This window comes from Alligator sinensis, unplaced genomic scaffold (genome assembly GCF_000455745.1).
Source record: "Alligator sinensis unplaced genomic scaffold, ASM45574v1 scaffold969_2, whole genome shotgun sequence".
NCBI lineage: Eukaryota > Metazoa > Chordata > Crocodylia > Alligatoridae > Alligator > Alligator sinensis.
This window is the reverse complement of record NW_005842481.1, coordinates 350,057-370,314: the sequence shown is the minus strand read 5'-3', so window position 1 is coordinate 370,314 and position 20,258 is coordinate 350,057. Positions and strand designations below refer to the sequence as shown.

General features: G+C 40.9%; 1 protein-coding gene across 1 annotated transcript in view; it reads right to left on the bottom strand.

Annotated features, from left to right (window-relative positions):
• Positions 1-10,514: 10,514 nt before the first annotated feature.
• The window catches only part of SCGN (secretagogin, EF-hand calcium binding protein), a 48,536-nt gene continuing 38,792 nt past the window's right edge, over positions 10,515-20,258 (bottom strand). Inside the window, exons 8-12 of the mRNA XM_025212751.1 lie at positions 15,746-15,801; positions 14,329-14,374; positions 14,173-14,232; positions 13,596-13,664; positions 10,515-10,691 (exon numbers count right to left, since the gene is read on the bottom strand). Coding sequence (XP_025068536.1) covers positions 10,563-10,691; positions 13,596-13,664; positions 14,173-14,232; positions 14,329-14,374; positions 15,746-15,801 — 360 coding nt within the window. The 3' untranslated portion in view covers positions 10,515-10,562. The remainder of the gene's footprint in view (positions 10,692-13,595; positions 13,665-14,172; positions 14,233-14,328; positions 14,375-15,745; positions 15,802-20,258) is intronic.

Here is a 20,258-nt window from a genome sequence, read left to right as displayed (position 1 = left end):
AAGGTAGTGCTTGCAGGCAATTTGTTCGATGGGGGCTCGAGTGCCATGAGCTGCCTGAACCCTGGCTGCTCAGCAAAGAAGAAGGGCTGGCCATCCAGAGCAAGCATCTCAGTGCTCTGGGTGACCTTGCTCACCTTGCGAATGCGCTCCCTGTGTGCCCATCTGGTAGCACCAGCTACTTTCTGGATACAATGTAGCACTAAGCGTTCTGAGCAGTAATTATCTTGTTAATGAGGTGCATTCCCCGTGTCTCACAATGTAAGTCTCATACCGGAACAGTCCTGGAGGCTTCCTTGTTTCCTGCGTCACCATTTCTGGCCATGTTGTCCCTTTGAGTTCAGGAGCCCTGCTGGTGTGGAGTCCTCTTGCCCACCCATCATCCTTCACCTGTGGGACGCCCCTTTCACTCTGGGATTCCTTGCCGCATAGTTCTGTCCAGCCTCAGCTCCCACCACACTCACCGGAGCCGTCAGAACCTCAAGGTATGTAGCTTGCCCGAATGCACTCCCTATCTAGCGTCCTGCAGTCTTGGTGCCTCTTCCTGATTACCAGGCGGGTTCCTAGTATTCTTTGCCGCCTGGGGCTCCGAATGCTTCTCGCTTCTCTCTTTGTGTCTGAACGCAACAAGTATATGCCCTGCTGCTGGATTTATACAAGTCTTGGTGGGCTAATCACCCGATCCTGCCCCAGGTGTGTAATTCCCTCCATCTGGCAGGGTGCATGCTCGGGTCAATCCTGCTTGAACTTGCCTTAGTAACAGGGCTCCTGAGCCCCTGTTACACACGGCAACAGGACTAATAAAAACCTTTAAAAAATGAAATGGGATTATAAAACCACAAGGAATTCAGAGGGAGGGTTGTACCTAAAATTACTGTCTATTCAGTTTTGAAACTGATGAGGGCCCAATCTGAACAGGGCATGCAGGGCTTTCTGAGATGAGAGGGGCTTCACATTAACGCAATGTACTTGAAGAGCCAGTTGCTGGACTGGGACCTCAGAACAGAAGTTGGTGATGCCTTTGTCAGCTAGGTAAAAAAAATTAAAAATAAATTCTTAATGATATTTTTAAAACAATTAGGACAATTACTTGTAAACCAGGGATACAGTACAAGCATGGTGTAAAACATCCCTTCGTGTAAAGAAAGTTCTGCTGCTTCACTAAAATTGTCTCTCTTCTTTTCTTTCCCAGGAGTCATAACTGGTGTTCCTTTTTTGTGATCCCAACTGCTAATATTCCTTAGAGAGAGATAAAATTCTCCATAGAATTATTGAAAATACAGGTGCAACTAACAGCCTGAAAATGATAGCATTTCATTATCTATTGGTGTAACCATCATACAAAATAGCTTTCAAAGTTACTTTACCCTGTGTAATTACATGGCAAAGCCCCATTTAACGTTACAGCTCATAGCGGCAACTTTCTGTTCCAAATCAGATTAATGTAACAGTAACCCAGCCATTTTAAGAGTTAATAGCTGTAATTAAGGTGTTTCTCATGATGGGTTGCTATTATAATGTGGCAGATGATTCTATGATATTCTTGTTGCCTGCAGTAGTTGCAATTGTTTTCATTAATACTGACAATATTTTCTTGCCACACAAACAAAAAAAGCATTCTAATCAAAATATTGTGTGAGTTTCTTATGTTCCTAGATCTTTTTTGGGCTTCTATTCAATGAATTGCCTTCAGCCACCAAAAGGAAGAAAAACAGTTTTTCACCAGAGACACAAATCAGCTTTGCCCACATAATTTAAAGCAATATTCTGAGAACAAAGAGGTAGAAGTCTTTTGTTAAAAAATTGAGAAAAAAAAGTGCTGGCCAAATGGAGATGTTATGCCTCTAAGAAACTGTAGTGAAATACAATGTTTAGAAAGTGATGAGGGGCTGTCAAAATATGTCCAAACCTGAAAAGAGGATGAGTAGAGAGTAGTGGGGTTCATTATCCTGGAAAATGTTGTGTAGATCAAGGGACAACATAGCATGGGAGCAATTTGCAATAGTGGGGCTCATGCATTAAATTATGCATCTCTCATGACAGATTACCATGGTGATGGCTTGGAATGAAAAAGGGCTTGTTAAGGTATAATATGCCTGACGAGAAAAGACTGTGACTTTATAACATCATTCACAATGAAGTCAATGGGGTTACACCAGGGATGAATTTGAGTTAAAAGCCCTATATATGTATAGCTTTCAATAGTATCAGTTTCACGCAGTCAAGTGAAGCTGTCAGACAGAGAGTCCCCTAAACACAGTTGTCAGAACAAGTCATCCAGAAAAACAATATTAAAGACTGAAAATGAGAAGAATTGATATGAGTGCAAAGCATGGCAGGAGCCCTAAATGTGATCTCCAAATAAGGAAGGCAAGTTGGCAGATTTGAATGGTGGGGGGAGGGGGATCAGACAGTGATTTTCATATCTATCAGTTTGTAAATTATAGAAAACACATAAGCAGACATATTTTGGGACAGTGTGCTACAATTATAGGTGGGGAGAGCTATACAGCATGACTGGGATTAATAAAACAAATAGTCCAGAATTAATACAAAAGGGAGTGTGTCTACATGTGCATTTACACTGGCTTAAATTTACTGTGCAATTAGCAGGAATAGACCAGCATCTACATGTGCAGGCATTAATCCACATTAACGCTGTGTGTGGACTGATTTGGAATTAAAGTTAGTCCCAAATCAGTCCATATACACAGTGTTACTGCACAGTAAAGTGTCTACACATGTGTCACAGCGCAGTGACTAATCGGACATAAATTTGATAAATTTGATGCAGATATCAAATTTACGCTCAAGTCTGCATAAGTCTCCATATGTGCTGTGCAGTATTGGTGCGTACATGTAAACACGTGCCCGTACTGCACAGTAATTTTGTTTAATACATAGTAAATGTGAACGTGTAGATGCGCCCAGGGAAATGCAAATTTTAAATCTGATTTGTGTAAGATGTGTGAGTCTGACTTCAACAAAGATGCACATCAAAACCAAGAAAACCAAAGGTTCCTAATCTCAGCTTCCTGAGGAATTATTAAATGGGAAAAAATGTCAAAATCTCCATGTAATGATATGAAAAAAATATTTTCAGTCACTTGCAGAGACACAATGCGATGAGTTATCAAAGACTTTACTGGTACATGTTCAACATATTTACTATAGTTAAAGCATCTGACTATGTATGAACCAAAGCTTTTGTAGTATGAACCAAAGCGTTTGTAGTTATGATGATCTAAAGCTATTTCCAGGTCATTCAAATATGACTTTAGTTACATATTCCAGCATACAAGGGAACCTATTTTCCATGTAAAAGTTTTCTTGTGCTTGAATGATGCCAAATGGCTAAGACACATCATGCAGATAAATGGGCACACAGCCTCCATCTGTATCTATATCACTCCAGAGGGCTGAACTTGCCAAAACAACTGCAGCTGGAACTGACTACCTGAAGTGCCTTCGGACTTTTCATCATTTTGGTAAGAATAAAAGGAATTCTCTGTGAGGTGGGGGGTGTGTCCTCTCCCTAATAAGAAGAACAAAGATATCTGCCTGCTATGATATCGGTTTTGGCTCATTTGTTCACCTATGTTCACCTTTCAAGATCTAAGTGTTAAGAGAGTATTCCTTGAACTTTCATGAAAAGCAAAGAACAATTTTTTACCTCTTGTTTTTCTGAGCTCTATAATATGGTCCCAAGCCTCCTGCTGCTTAGCCCACTCTGTCCTGCTTACAAAGGATCTGCATACCAATGATGGAGTCCCATTTGAAATCTGGCTCACCTGGATTGCTACGATAATAAGCAGATGCTCTGTTTTCCTTGGTCCACTCTTCCTACCTCCCCCAATATTGTTTAATCTCACCGGTAGCTTCCTTAACCATTTTCCTCCTTGCTGTTTGACTTGAGACCTCCCTTGCCCAATGCTGCCAATCCCTGATGGTAGAAATTTGCCAGACAAACAAATTAAATCAAATCAAATCACATAAAACAAAATAAGTCAGTCACTGGGCAAATCTTCTAACATTGTTGCAAGTGACAGTTCACCAAGTATGGAGCATAATAGACCAACACAGAATCACTTGGGCCCAAAGTCACTAGAATCCCCAAAAGACAATCAACAAAATCGTTAAGTTGGCAACCCTGTACACACTGCAGTTCCCAAGCCCAATGAATGGATGACCTGCCTCCCACAGCTGATTTATTCTCTGCTTCTTCCTCATCTCATCCCCTGTCTTATTCAGGGGAGTGATACTATATCCTCCAAGGGAAGTGGTGCTCACTACTACCCTGGGGGTCTGCAAAAGGAGGCTAGATAATCACCTAGTTGGGGCCGTTTGACCCCAGCATGCTTTCCTGCCCACGGCAGGGGGTCGGACTTGATGATCTGCTCAGGTCCCTTCCAACCCTACCAACTATGAAACTATGAAACAAATTCCCATTCTCTGCCTCTATCCAGCCTCCAAATTCACTCAGTGCCTCTCAGTTTACCTGCAGCCTTGTCACCAACTGTTGGGTTTCAGCATTTCCTCCTTTTCTCCTTTCACAGGCTGCATAGGGATAAAAGCCAATCTCTCTTAGGTGCCCTCCCCTTTGGGGACTGGCAAGGCCTGTGGGCCCCTATAATTCTCCTCTGGTAGGTCTCAGTGTTCCCACAGCCCAGCAGGAAAGTGAGCAGTGCTGCAACTACAGCATTGCTTTATCTTCCCCCTTCCTTCACGTGCTGCCCCAGGGGGCAACAGGCAGGTAGCACAGGTGCATCTGAGAGGGTAGGGCTCACTGCAGAGTTGTGGAGGGGAGAGAGGCAATGAAAGCCAGTGTGTGGTGAGGCAGGCCTGCTTTCTCCTCCCTGCAGCCAGAGGCTGAGCCCAGGCTCCTGTCTGTGGAAGAAGCTGGGTGTACATGGGGGCTGTGATAGAGCTCCAGGTGGTGGAGAGATGGGTTAGGGCTCTTGTAGGCAAGGGAAACTGGAAGTGTTTGGCAGTGTGGTGGAAACGACAATGGGTAAAGGAAAAGGGTAGAAGGGCAGGAAATGGGTCAGGGCAGCCTATGGAAAAGTTCAAGTCAAGGTTAGGTCCCTCTTCTCTTTGTGCCTCTTGCAATCTTGGGCTGTAGTCCCGAGAGCGCACATTCTTGGATTGGCTACTCCTCATGCCTGCCTTGACAGTGGTAAGGAGCAGGGACGGCCTCAGGGTTTGGGACACGGGCCAAAGCATTATTCCACCTAGTTTGGCCTCTGTTTCACCACTGGGAGCAATGTCATCATTAGAGCCTGGTTCCAGGCTCATGAAACAGTTCAAAAACAAACAAACTAGGAACCTGGATTTCAATAAACCACCCAAAGTCTTTCTATGTTTCTGACATATGGCAGGGCCAGCATATATCCAGCTGGAGGGAAACTCCACATGGGGCCCAGATGAAGCGCACAAAAAACGAGAAAAAAACCTGTCTGGCTTTTAGGTTTTATTTTTACGTAGCACCTGGCCAACACAAAGTCCCAGTCCTGTCAAAGTCTGTAAAATTTCAAAGTCTGTAAGTTTTGTTCATCTCAAAACCTTCAGTTGTCAGTACCAGAACTATTTATTGAAACAAAGCAAAAGAGAGTGAATTCCTGACCTCATTGAAGTCCACAGTTAAAGTCCCCTTGATACTGAATCTCTATATTCTTTTTGAGCGATCCAAAGCTCACTAACAATCATGGAAAGCATTCAGAGAGATTTGGATCTAGCCCTTTAATAGCAATCTCCTTCCTTCCTCAGTTTTACGTGCTGATATTTTAAAAGCCATAACATGTTTTCCCCAGAAAAAAATCAATGAGAAAATTATTTTAAGAGAAAGCTGACATAGTATATTCATTTGCCAGATCAAGGTCTTCGAAGAAAAGAAATTTTACAGTAGAAACTGGGTAATCATAAAGCTGGAACTTTATGATAAAAATATCCCATTCTTTTCATATTCTTTTATACTGAAGACTTTTCCATGCAATTTGACATAATGGGATAGGGTCTATAAATAGCCTAGTAGAGCCTTCAAACACAAAAGATGTGCCTATAGGGATATTGAACTGTTCACACTTGTAAAGAACAGTTTTTTTCTTTCATATATTTCTTAGTTTTTGCTAAGGTTTTTACAAAATGGTCTTGTAGTATCACTATGTAATTTTAAGGTCATATAAAGAAACTTGTTGCACAATTCTTTAATTAAAAAGTGTTTTTAACCCAAATGGAGAGGCATAGTTTTTTCATAGATCTATATACAGCATAAACCAAAATAAAATTGTGAATACAACAGAACAAATTATCTTTTGCTGTTCATTGAATAAATCACTGACTGCAAGGGATTTGATGGCCATAAAATTTCACCAACAATAAACTATTATGTAGGTTAGGTAATTGAAATGGTGGTGTTCTGCTGGTCTTTAGAGGATTCTTCATTTTAGAGAAAATAGGTGGTTGAACTTTTGTTAAGATAGGATCAGGTTCTTTCCTCATTAATTCTTTAACAAATGAATGGAGTAACTGCACTAAAATTAATGGATTTAAACTGTAGTGCAACCTGGTATAAGGTAAGAATTAGCTCCAGTCTCTAAAATGGCAATAGCATCCTAAAGTTTATTTCTAAAATGTACTACAGTGTTGTGGTACAGAAATATTGCTGACTTAAGAATAATGGAAAATTAAAATGGTAATGCATAAGATAAAGAAAAATAGAAAAATGAAACCAACGGTATAATTATTTTGGTTGTTGAACCTCATTCTGTTAGAAATATGATGGAAATGTGGTTCATGGTGTCGTGTACTGTATTTTGTAGGAAATTATTAAAGATCCCGAGAGATCAAATATCTTTTACACCATGCTTAGAAGTTTTGAACTATTCAGATTTCTTTCTGGTGTCATGCACCACAAGCATAGCTCTTTCTGAAACTGAATGAACATTAATGTGAGTGCCAGCAGAATTTTCCACTCTTATGGAATGACTTGGCTGTCTTTCATTAAACGTTGTGGGTATGGTTGCAACTGTTTTGTCAGAATAATAAAAATAAGTTTGGAAAATGAAGGCCCGGATTCAGTGAAGTATTTAAGCACATGCTTTAGGTCTAGCGTGTAAATAGTCTCATGAGAACATTTAATTATGTGGTTAACATTACCATGTGAGTAGGCCAATTGCAAACAATAGGAAATTATCACATGCTTAAGTAGTCTGCTGAATTGAGACCAAATCCCTTTTCTCTCTTGACTCTTGGCATATCTTTACCATTTAGGGTTACCCTAAACCAGCTTGAACTAAGTATGCCACCTCTCTCCCCATGTATCATACCTTGCTGACTGTAGCTGGATGCATCAGGGCTCACCTGCTTTGCTCTCAGGGAGTTTACCCCTGTGGGTTGCTTCTCAGGCTAGATTCCAGGTTGTGGCAGGTTAGGGTTGGATAAAGAGAAACACTTAGGGGAGATCTGTAACACTGGGTCCCCAGAGTCATGTTCTCTCGGGTTGCAACTTCATTGGTCCAGGAAGTTTCTTGGGGAAAAGAAAAAGTGCGGGGCATGATGCTCTGGGGAAAGAAATGAGGGGAAGGATGAGGGGAACAGGGTGCTGTAAGTAAGAAGAGGCTGCTTTCCTACATGTACTGGGAGTGGACTTTATTCCCCCACCCCCAAAGTTTATGAGCTAATGGACTTTGGTTATTTAATTTATATTGGACTTTGTTCCCCCGGTGGATATTTTCAGCTTAAGAGACAGCAGCTAATAACTGATTGCCCTGCCTGGACTGAGATGCTGAGCCCCTGGAAACCCTAGTTCCTAGCCTGGGAGTAATAGATGACTGAATGACACCTTTTGAGGGGTGATAATCAGCCGACAGTTAATGGATCATGCTCATTGGCCTTGAACCCTCAAGCAGTGGGGTGAGGTAGTGGGTTCTCCACTGTGCATAGGCTACCACGTAGACTAAAAATAATTGATAAAGGGAGAATTGCGAGTCCCTACAAGGGACAAGATATTGATATTAGTAATTAATTGAATATCAAAATGAGGAAGTACGCTGATAGTGCTAGACAATGTAACAAGATTGCCCCTCAATGCTTTAGGAGAAAAGGAACTGGGTGTAGGGGTGGAGGAGCCCCAGGAAATCACCTGTCTAGGTTGAAGATAGCCCACCATCCTTTGCATGAGATTCACCTCCCCCCCTTTTCTACAGTTACATCAAGATGTGGAAAGAGAGATTATGGGAGAGGGTGGAAGGTAAAACCTTACACTGGGAAATGGGTGTGAGCAAAAACCCTCTCACACTGACACTGAAATTCCTATTCTTTGAGCCCTCCTAGGTATTAATCTGCAAACCACTTCCTGTTTCTGCTGTACTTGACTCATTGTACAGCATAGTACTTTCTGCTGTACTACACATTGCAGGGAGGGGTTAATGAAAAGTGGGTGCATCTACATGTGCCAACTTGGGGTGGAGCAGCTGGTAGGGGGCTCAGTGGGCTCTGGCATCAGCTGGCCAAGGGGCTGGCTGGGACACAAGAGTGCTAAAGTATGGGGCTGGATGGCAGGCAGCCCATCTACACATGTGCACCCTAATACTGGCGCATGTGTAGATGGTGATGCTTTACTGTGGAGATAATTAGTCAACTCTGTAGTAGAGCACCCATGAAAATGCGCCCAGCACGTCTGACTTCTGGCCCTAATACTCAAGCAGAACTTCTGGGGTCAAGCTGAACTTTCTCTGGGGTTTACAGTGTAAGTAGTGGGTATTTGGACTTGAAAGCAGCTGTAAAATCAGAGCTAAAGTAGTAGTATAAACATGGTTTAATGTTCTTTTCTGAAAATACTTATACAGTAGGATAGAATCTGGCAGTGCTAGTGTACCGCTGCATGCAAAATGTATTTGTGTTGCAGTGAGCCTGCACTTACAGAGTCAAATCTTGCTTCAACCCCTCATTAGTATGGCAGGATCCAAATACAACAGAACTGCTGAAGATCTGCCAAATACTGCTACCCAGCTGTTTTCTCTATGGAAACAGAGGGAGTGTTATTTGATGGGAGAGTATACAATGCACCACTAGTCTGGTCAGTGGATACCTGACCTATTTATATTGGTTAGGCATATCCTCTGAAGTAGAGGAACTCAGGGGGCAAGAAATGCTACTGCCCTTTAGCCCTGAGTCTTCAGCAGCAACTCGAGCAGTGTGAGGTATATAATCCTATCTCCACAAGGCACAGAAGTGTGTATTTTTGATCCACTGATTTTAAAAAAATCTAAAATTATGGGGAAATTGTGCACAAAGCCATATTACTTAGGTTTGTGTTAATAGAAGGATTAGGGCCCTAAGTGAAGCTATTTTGTCCACCTTTATGTTTCATCCTTATGTGTCTAAATGGCACTTAAGCAGCTGTGTGACTGCTGTTTTTAGCACTTCTACACAGTATGGTTTTTGTTTCCACCTGCAGTGAAACAGGATTGCCCTGTGCATGTACTTCCTAGGTATTAAATAGAAGAGATGAAGGGCTCTCTCCTTTTAGCCTAACAGCTTCAAAATGGGAGTGGGCACAGCCTGGTAGTTAAAGAATTTTGCTTGGAGAAAGCAGGAAATATATAGTTAAAAGTCCTGTGGGTGAGCAGGGGCCTAGAACTTGCACAGTGTTCTATATGAACCAAAGCCATTATAAATAGCCATAGTGAGATACCCAGAAGGAAAATGCAGGGCATGCCTGGTATGTGAAATCACCAGTGTACGTAAGTATCAGATATTGCGGTTATCTGCAGATATTGCAGTGGCTAATTTGACAGGTGAAGGCAATAGAGGATTTAGCCTTGTGTGTCATCTCTCTAAGAAGTTTCCACAGTACTATATTGCCTTGCATACTTACGACAAAGGCTTGACAAGTTCACACATGCACTTGCCCCTCAAAGTGTGAGATGATAAATGTTCATACTACGCACTATCAACTTGTGATAGAACAGCCGTGTCTTGTGTATAGCTTTCCAAAAATAATTCATAAGCACGCGCTGCATTTCCTTAATTGTGGTTTTTATTCTTGCACAAATAAACTGTCATCCATCCAATATTATAATGCCATATGCACAAATAAAGCACAATGCTTATGTTTAGAAATGTAATGATTTCACATTGAAGGTGATCATCAAAAGGGCTTGATAGCTATGGTATGAGAGTACCGATATTACATGTTAAGGAAAGACTTGACCTGTTCTAGAGAACTGACTGACAATATCTTATGAAGGCATCAGTAGTAGATCAGCCCCCATTTCTGATAAGCTGTGGACACAGATATCATTAATAAAAATGCAGAAACCCCACAAATGAATGCTTCTGTGAGCAACAGGAATCTAATTAATAAATTAAAAGGCCTTTTTTTGCATTCCCCAGTTGTTGTATCATCATGCAGATGCATTTTCATTCCATTGATGGGGTGCCATTACCTTCTACAGTCAGCACTATCACACAGATTTTTAGCACAGCACTGAAACAGTTCTACCAGTAGCAGCAGGTTCGTACAAAGGAAAACTTTGCAAACAAAAGATGAAATGCATTCAAATTTACGGGTTCATCTTAAGCCCAAGACACAAAGCTAGTTCAGATTTTTGAATTTTTCCATCCTTGTTCACGTCACAATGATGAAGCAGAATCTGGCGGAATTTATCCAGATCCACACCACTAATGCTGGGCTGGAGACAAAAGAAAGAATCAGTCATCAGGATAGGAAGTATCTCAGTCATCATTTTTCCAACCTCATATGGCATTGGTAATTCTAGAGTGACTAAAGAATGCAAAGGAGGAAATACCAAGCAAGCGGGCCACATCAACCCAAGTGAAACAGGGAGAAAGGTAGATGTGTGCCTCTTCACAAGAAGATAGATTTAATAAGGTTTATGGGAGTCTAAATGACTGCAAGGAAGTCTTAACATGATTTCTGTATTTGGCCAAGGGAAAAACAACTGAACTAGGCTGGGACTAGACCTTCTAACCCATGGCCCTGTCCTTTAAACCTGCTTCCTCTCACAAACTTGCTACATGTTGATAATGTGTAGATTGTCACTATTCTCTAAGATAATAATGTGGTTCAGTCTTGTGCTTTAAACACAAGAAATACCACAGGCACATGAATGTATATTTCTATTAGGGGGATGGAGACCGACTATTTCCTGAGCCCATGGAGGACAGTACTAAAAGCAATGGCCTCAAACTGCAGCAAGGGAAATTTAGCTTGGAGATTAGGAAGAACTTTTTCATTATTAGGGTGGTTGAGCATTGGAACAGGCCATCTAGAGAGGTTGTGGGATCTCCATCCCTAGACATTTTCAAGAGTAGGTTAGACAGACACTTGATTGGGATGGTTTAGTCAGGGATGATCCTGCCTTGGGCAGGGGGCTGAACTAGATGACCTCAGGAGGTCTCTCCTAACCCTTCTTTCCTATGGTGATATGATCCTGTTGTATTGTGTGAATGCTGTATCCTTTCCTTGTATTGATATCTTTGGCTGCATATACACATGCTCAGGGGTGGTGGAGGGGCATTTTAATTAGAGCGGTGAGGAGGGGCATTTTAATTAGAGAGGTTCCCAGACAACTACTGTATTTAAAATGACTCACCATCGTGTGTATTAAGCCCCCACATGTTTTAAAATGGCTGCGGGATGCTTTATCTAAACCTCATTCAACGAAGGTTAGATAAAGTGTTCCCCGCCAGCTATTTCAAAATGAGCAGGGGCTTAATACATGTGACGGTGAGACTATACTGGAGCATTCTAATTAGACACATACTAATTAGCACGTGATCAAATGTGTATAGCCAGCCTCTAGTTCTTATATTTGCATAATAAGAACAGATTCAAGTTCAGAATGTATTTTATTGAAAACATTATATTCAACAATGGTTATAAAAAGGATAATCATGATGATGAAGAAGAAATAATTCCTTTGGGGAAAGAATGGTTTCCCAATCATATTGCCAAATGTCTTCTTTTCTTTCTGGCTCCATCATTATCTTGGTTACTAAGGTCTGCAAAAGCCTTCTCAGGCAGCATGGCAAATGGGAAAAGCATGTTAGTGAAAGCTTATCCTCTCATCTATTAACAATTTACCAAAAAATTTCATTTATATATTTACATAGGGAGGCATTTTTTGCCAGGCCGTGCGTAGAGCTAGGATTTTGGAAAGGGGTTGCAGATGGTGTGGCACATTGTCACATAACACAACACATATTTTTCTCCAGTTAAAGAAAAACTAGAAGCTTTACTAATATGGTAGAGGGCTAACACTATATATTATTCAGTTTAATATCAAAGCAAAACATATATAATTATTGGAATGTGCAGGAATTGGCTAGAGTGCGTGTATATATATATATAAATAAACCCACAAAAAACAAGGCAAAAAATAGTAAAAAAAGTATTGTGCCATTAGTCCTGTAGTCATTATAGTTAAATGCACATCTCTTATTCAGATTCATAAAACAAAACCTAGCTTTACTGAGTGTCTTGACAGAGCCTCCAATACTTCACTGTCAGTCATTTCTATACCTGAGTTACTATTACCACACCTGAGTTAAAGTTTCAGTAAGAGCTAAAAACAGTCTGTAAAATAGGAGAGAGACATTACCAGAAATGGCTAACAGACCACAAAATTGGAGAAGAAAGGCTAGTTTGAAATACCAAAACATCAAGACCATTAAAAAGGATAAAGGATCATTAACACCTGTGGCGTGGAGAGAGATTAGCAGGAATCAGGGAGAGAATAATGAGCCATGAAGTCAATTGACCAGGGAGTGAACTTCCTCACTAGAAATGCTGTACCCTCTTCCAGTCAGTTGGTTTTAAGTGTGGGTGGAGCAGGAATCAAAGCGGGGTTCAATTGCACCACTGCACCCTCCCCAGATATGCCCCTGTGCCAAACTAACTTATTTTTGTTGAGCGGCCCAATAAGTTCAGAACTAACTTATTTTTGTCCTCAAAATGGGGAGCAAGAGAAAGGACAGAATCAGATACTGCCCATGAAAGCTTTCCATTACAGCTCAGTTAATGAGCTCCAGGGTATGTACGTGCATATGTGTTTATAGGTACCTGCCAGAGACCAGCAGTATATCTGAGGGGGGACAATTGAAGCAGCAGCCCAGGTGTGAGGGGGCACAAAAATAGCCACAGTTGAAGTGATGCTGATTATGCTGCTGTGATCTATACTGTGGCAGCTAGCACTGCCCTGGGCATTGATAGCTGCCTCTGGCACAGAGCTGACTGACAATACCTCTGGCAAAGACTGCACTTTTAGTTTACGTTTGCTGAACTGTGCTGTCTGTCTAATTTAGAATATAAACTATTATGGGCCTCTGTTAAGTAGAAAGCATTCGTTGTGTGAAATTGTTCCAGTCTGCATGTCAGACAATGCTACCACGATGAAACCAATATCCAACAGTGTTTATACTCAGACCAGGAAATTCATTTTTTTCCCTGTGACAACCTGAATTTGACTCCAGAGTTTCAGGCTTGGGAAATTACATTACTGCCTAAAAACATACACAACTCGTTTCCCGTGACAATGATGGAAAATGATAAAAGCAAAGAATTGTGAAGACACCTTGACAAGCTCCATCATATCTTTGACAAAGCCATCTACTTCTGGACCTTCAAGTGCTCCTGTTTTACTCTGAAAGACAGAGGAAACATCATATGCATTTCACTAAGAGAAAGTTCCCCTCAGGACTCCATGTTCCTGTCATCCCCCAACCACCCAAGCCATCTGCCTGCAACTTCTCTTGGCCCCTCACATGGTGGTGACATCTTCCATCACCTGTTTGGGACAACTTCTGGGGACTATCCTACTCAGCCTTCTGAAACTAGCCAATGACAACAAAAGGTAGCTCTCCAAGCAAGAGGAGGCAACCCGGGTATTTCATTTGTGCGGTGTCCTATTGCTGCTATACTGAACAAGGATATAGGATGTAGCATTCTAGTTGATGGACTGAGACATGCAGGTGGTACCCAACTGCTCAAAGGGCATAAAGGTAAAACTACTGCTGTTTTTGTGATTTGGTAAGTATTGCTGGCAGTCCTGGCAGTGTAGCGCCTCCCATTACTGTGCTTCCATTACATCTCAGTCCGGATGTGCTTCATAATATATGTAATATAATCATGAATGACTATAGAGAACTCACAACATCATAGTGTGCAAAAATTTTCTCAAAATCTCTCTTCCTTTCTTCTGTAGTACAAGCCTGAGTGGAAAATAAAAGAAAATGGGTTGAAGTTAGGCCTGAATTACCTTTGCTGAAATAAGTTGAATGAATGAATTAGGAAATAGTGCTACTTACATCCATTTTGAACTGAAGGAGGAAATTTTCCTGGAGCGCCAGAATCCTAAAGAGAGAGATAGAAATAAATTATGATCTACTCAATTATTGTCTGCACACAAATTTTTAGTTCTGCTTGTCCATAAATCAAAAAGGACTGTAGATTATAGGCCTTTGAAGAAGAAAGTTACTGCAAGGGGTATTTTAAAGGAAGGTCTGTGGCTAATGTGAACATAATTCCTTCCCTCTAGTTGTTGGGAAGAGTTGTGCAAATGCCTTCGATCACCGCTCTAAAAAATGTACTCCTTCATACACCTGCCCTTTACAGAACATTTCCAACAGTAATACCAGGCGAGGACATCTACCTCCAAAGGGAGGCTAGTATCCAATTATCCCGCTGTATGTGGATTGTGCTGCTGAATTTAAAAAAAATAGAAAATTTATCATTATCTTATAGTTGAATTTAGTGGCTGTGAAAGTAAAGGACAAAATAATACTGGCTTGGATGCTGACAGTGGTCAAATTTTCCCACGAAGGACTGATAAAAGCTTTTCTTTTTTTTGGCTGCTATTCAAGTCCTAAGTTTCTGAACAGAAAATGCCAAATTGTGCCCCCACACAGAAAGTTTTGTGATGTGACCGATATTCACTCTAAGCAGAACTTAATCTACACAATTCACTTCATTATTAAGTACCAGATTATTAGTGTGCATTGTAAGGGGGCTACTTACTATGCTATGTCTAGAAAAAAAATTGTAACAGCAGCTTCTGTATGTTATTTTTCATTCTCTTTGTCTCCATATACATATTTAAACTCACAAGGATATGGAATATAAATTGGAGAGCATTGATAGATTCTGAGTTGGCATAGCTAGGGATGAGGACAAGGCACAGCTGAATAACCATGTATGAGAACTCATGCTTTTTCCTCATTCAGCTGTTTCTGGACATGCAGCCCAGAATCCTTTAGTGCAGGCAGTATCTCAATGGTTCTCAAAAATGTTAGGACAGGACCTCATTTCAACAACAAAAATACCATCACAAGCCAAACCCTATGTGCTTATTTTGGTAAGTACAAGGCTGGTGAAAGTATGGAACACCATTTGGGCTTGTGACTCCTTATTTGAGAAATACTGCTTCAGGACTTTCCAGCAGCTAGCATGACACTGCCTTTGAATCTCCTCAACATGCAGAGTGTATAGATGAAGGGGAGAACAATCCTGACATAATTTAGAGCTCTTATTCACTAGGCACTTAGATATTGTAGTAGTGGTGAACCAGACAGTAGAAATACTTGGGTCAAGAAGAAGCTGATCTCACCTGAGTGGTAGGATTCAAACTCAGGCCTCCAGAGGTGGAAGGCTATTGCTTATAATCCACCCACTTGCCAGATCCACCTGCAGAAACTAACGAGCCATATCAGTACTATTAAAATCTACCTTGCCAGATCGTTCAGATCCAATCGTCCGTCTTTATTTTTGTCAAAAATCTTCATCTAAAATCACGAAGACAAAATGGCAATAAAATTGTACCATTGAGATATCTGGTTAAGAAAATACAAGTACAGAATCACTGGCATATATTACAGGCAACTCTATGTCCTTTCCAGCATAAGATAACCTCTCATGTCCTGATTTCATTATTATCCTGTCAGTAGCTACGATTATGGCATAACTCAGGCAAAACTGTCTCCCTCCAATACACAGAACTGTCAGCATTTAAAACTTAGTTGGAGCAAAGTCTGAAGTCAGAAAGAACCTGTTTTATTTAGAAAATTTCAGACTGCCGGTATCATGGAGTTAATCCATATAAGTACAGGAGATATCTCTTGCTTAATATATTTTGATTGCTGCTTCCCAGTGACTCACCCCAGCTTTCCTTTACTTATTATTTATTTATTTTTCCTGTATGAGGCACAGATAAGAGGTGATCACTTAAGCGAGAAGCAAAGAGATTTGATGGATTGTATGTATGAATAATTCATGGCAATTGTCATAGAAAAAAACTGATGCCGCTTTTTACTGCATGAAAGGTCTAATATTTCATGGAGATGAGTTGCTGCTCTCTTTTAGACATTCTGCATTGGGATATTTTTATTCACTAATATTTCTTTCATGAACCTTATTCCTCTAGTGATTATAAGTTTACTAAAAAAAATCAGTATACAAAATGAGTTTCCGAGTACTTGAAAACGTGAGAATAGGAGGTATAGGTACCTATTTAGACCCTCAATAATATGCTCAGAGTATCAAGCAGAGACGACTATTCATATGACATAGAACCAGGAACGATGTCCACAAAATACCTCCAGGGAAACCAAAATTTTAAATATCTTTCAGAAATGAATTCAGAATTCAGTTCAAAGCCTGACATTTGTACAAAAAAGATGCCTCCTAAGAGTTCAGTAAAAGATGACTCTAATTTGCTGTTGGCTGTGTGGAGAGAGAGAAGGGGCTGGCTTTTTCTGAGAATCCTTCCTACAAATATGAAGTCTTACAGTCAGGCACATCTCCAGTCTTGCAACACTTGAGGGAAGACAGTTAATCTCAGATACCATGAGTAGGGACCTACTTAAATTGCAGTTTTGCAGACTTTGCAGAAACTGTGAAGAACAGTGTTGTCCATGAACAGTGTTGTCCAATTGCTGAGAAATTCAGCACTGGCTGCAACTTCCCACCAAATCAACCAACAACAAAAATAGCAGTAGTGATGTACACTGAGTGAAGGGGCCCTCCACCAATCAGTGGCGAGGAGCGGGACAAAAAAAATGGTAGTGACATAGACCGAGTGATGGCACCTTCCACCAATTGGCTGAAGGGGCAAGGCCACCAGGGTCCCTCTGCCAATCAGCAGTGAGGGGCAGGGCCACTGCAAAAATGCCTGTGAAATTGGCTGTGCGCGCCATGAGTGGACTGCGAAAAACCCTGTGTCTCACTGTGACTTAGGTAGGTCCCTACCACTGGTAAACCTCTTTATTGGACCGGGTTTTGTTACGAATCATGACATATTTAATTAAATGAGTTCTTCTAAACAGTTTATAGCCAGTGTAGGAATATTTAAAGAATTCTTAGTATTGGCCAACCTTTGTTTCCATTGAAATTAACTGTGAAACTACCATTGATGAGTTAGACCAATACAGAGCTTTTTGAAAACTGCCACTCTTAAATGTAAAGTTCATATCTAACTGTGTACATAGCTTCATTCCTGTTTCATAGCCCTATGCTCTGTGTGTACTCAGCTCATAGGCAACATATGGGGGGACACAGGGGGCATGCCTCCCCCCTGAAATTGGCCCTCTCTGGCCGGGGAGTGGGGAGAGCCGGTTCGTGCCCCCTCCCTCAGAAGTGCCGGCAGCACTTCTGGTTTTGCCTGTGGCACTTCCAGTTTGTCGGCACATCTTCTGGGGTTGGCGATCGGACCCCTCCCCGGTTGGTGATCAGCTGCTGGTGCCCCCCTGGAGCCAGGAGGAACCAGTTTCCCATGACTCAGCTCATAGTTTGTAGAAGCAACAATAAACATGATTTTTTAACTTTTCTTGAACCTGCAACTGGAAAAATGAGTGAAACAGTTTAATGTAGCACACAGTGCTCTTCTTATTCAACAAATTTCCCAACTATACAGTTGGTCCAATAAAAGATATAAAAAATCCTTGCCCCTCAGACTCTTTTTATGTGCTCAGTCAGAGCTTATTTTGAAGGCAAGATAAAATATGTAATTCTCCCTCTAGAAGAAAATTACCGAGGGTAACATTTAAAAGATCTTATACAAGTTAATGGGATTTAGGTACCCAAAGTGCCAGAATCATTTTTGAAACTGGAATTCAGGCCTTTTTGAAAATTTTTCCCTCAACCCCTGGTTTCTGGAATATAGCTAAAGAGCTCTTAAGCCTTAGGTTATGTCTACCTGGTAAACGTACCATAGCTTGTAGGTGTGCTCTCTGGGCTTTTTACTTTCTAAACTGGAAGGAGCATAAATGCATCTATTTAGCCATTGGGGTGGGCTAATTGGCACTTGCAGATGTAGCTACTCTGCTGGGAGTGGTGCAGTGCATTTGGAGGAGCTGCTGCTAACCATGGTAAATTTACTGAGTAGACACAGCCTAATTGGGACAAGCACTATCTACATAAATAACACACATTTTCATAAAATAAAAACTCACATAAGGCAAGAATGGTCAGTGTGCTCTAAAAGACACAAGGTCAAATTCCACCCTGGTGTAATTTAATTGAATTCTCCCTGCTTCTGATAGCGCAAAATATGCTAAAGGCACCTTCCTTATCTTTTCCTCGTGAAAAGATACACTGTATTTCTCATTGCATTACTGTTCAGAGGCTTCAGGTTTTTAAATATGGTCCTAAATGCCACAGTCCTTGGAAAACAACAGGCGTTGGGGGGGAATTTCTGTTTCTATGGCCATTAAATCTTTGGCTTTGGTATGAGATTACAAGAAAAATGATTTAATTACCAGCCATGATGGCAATTTATGAGATACGATGCACAGCTAGCAACTTAGGAAATGGATAGAGGCCAACTACTTATTTTGCATAGGTCAAGTCAAGCCATTCATTTCTTTTCCATTTCGATGTCTCCTGAAGTCTCATTTCCTTCCATAATTCCCTCGAGAAAAAATAAACATCTGACTCTAGTCATTCCTTCCTCTGGGCTTTCAAATGTGTCTCATCTATGTGTCTGTTTGACTTAATGGCTAGAGCTCCAAGGTACAGACTGTCTATTGCGTGCACCACCAAACATGTATCAGAAGGCAATGACCTTTTTTCACTGCCACCAACATGGGATAGATTAAGTCTGTTGATTTAGAGGAGAAAATATGAGCCTCTCATTAGCAATCTAATTCAGTTCCTTATTCCTATAAGTTTGAACGTAACATCTAGCTTTTAGGGACTTAAAACCCTTTGTTTTCTAACTGATCAGTGTCGTTGTTGCCAGTTTTCTCATCTCCCTGCTTTCCCTTAGCTCTGCTTTTTCCAAACCAAGAGAGAATCTTCATGTTTTACAACTCAGCTTTGTTTGTTATAGTACATCTACATTAAACAAAATAGCCAAATACATTAAAACTTCCTTTCTCAATTCTGGTCAACAGAGGAAAAAGAATCCTGCTTCAAAGGGTCGGTTACTTTTTTGTAATAATGAATTTCATATGAAATATGAAAAACATGTATTCAAGACCAGAATACCTTTCAATAAGTTAGTTCAGGTACCACATCTAATAAGCTGGACATGATTCCAGTATTTGAACAAGCAGGCCTACTCTGTGCCATTGTTGTATAGTTACTACACCAAATGCCCAGGGATACATTTATTAATTAAACTTGCAGATCTCAAATATGCAAGTGTTTGATTTAATCAGATAATTGTATATCCGTGTGCATACAAAGAATTGCAGCACACCCATATCCTGAATACATGCATATGTGGGAGGTTTAAGTACATATATTCAAAATGTTGTGGGCCTGATTTTAATTTAACTGATTTCCAAACACACCACACTAGCAGTGCAAAGATGCTTTTAGGTTGGTATTATTTACACCTACTTTCAGACTCATTTTAGCTGCTAGCATGGTATTAAGGGACTTATTGTAAATGGAGATAGGGTTCTGCATGCTTAAAAGACATTTTTAAAAATAAAAATCTTTATTCTATTTTATATACCGTGTTTACCCAGATCCAAGACTTTGCCTTTAAGATGACTGCCCCAATAATTAGGTTCTGTACATGGAAAAATATAAATTTGTTAGCATTTTCCATGTATAGAATCTAATTTGTGGAAAATCATCTTAAATTCATCCCCCTCAAGTCCCACCTGCTGTGGCAGGGAAAGCAGCTGTGGGGAGGCAAGGGGCCAGAATCCCATCCCTTGCTCTCCTGCCCCTTGTTCCCCCTGTGGCCCCCTGCTGCCTGCCCCTCAGGCCTGTGCCTGCCCCACATTCCCTG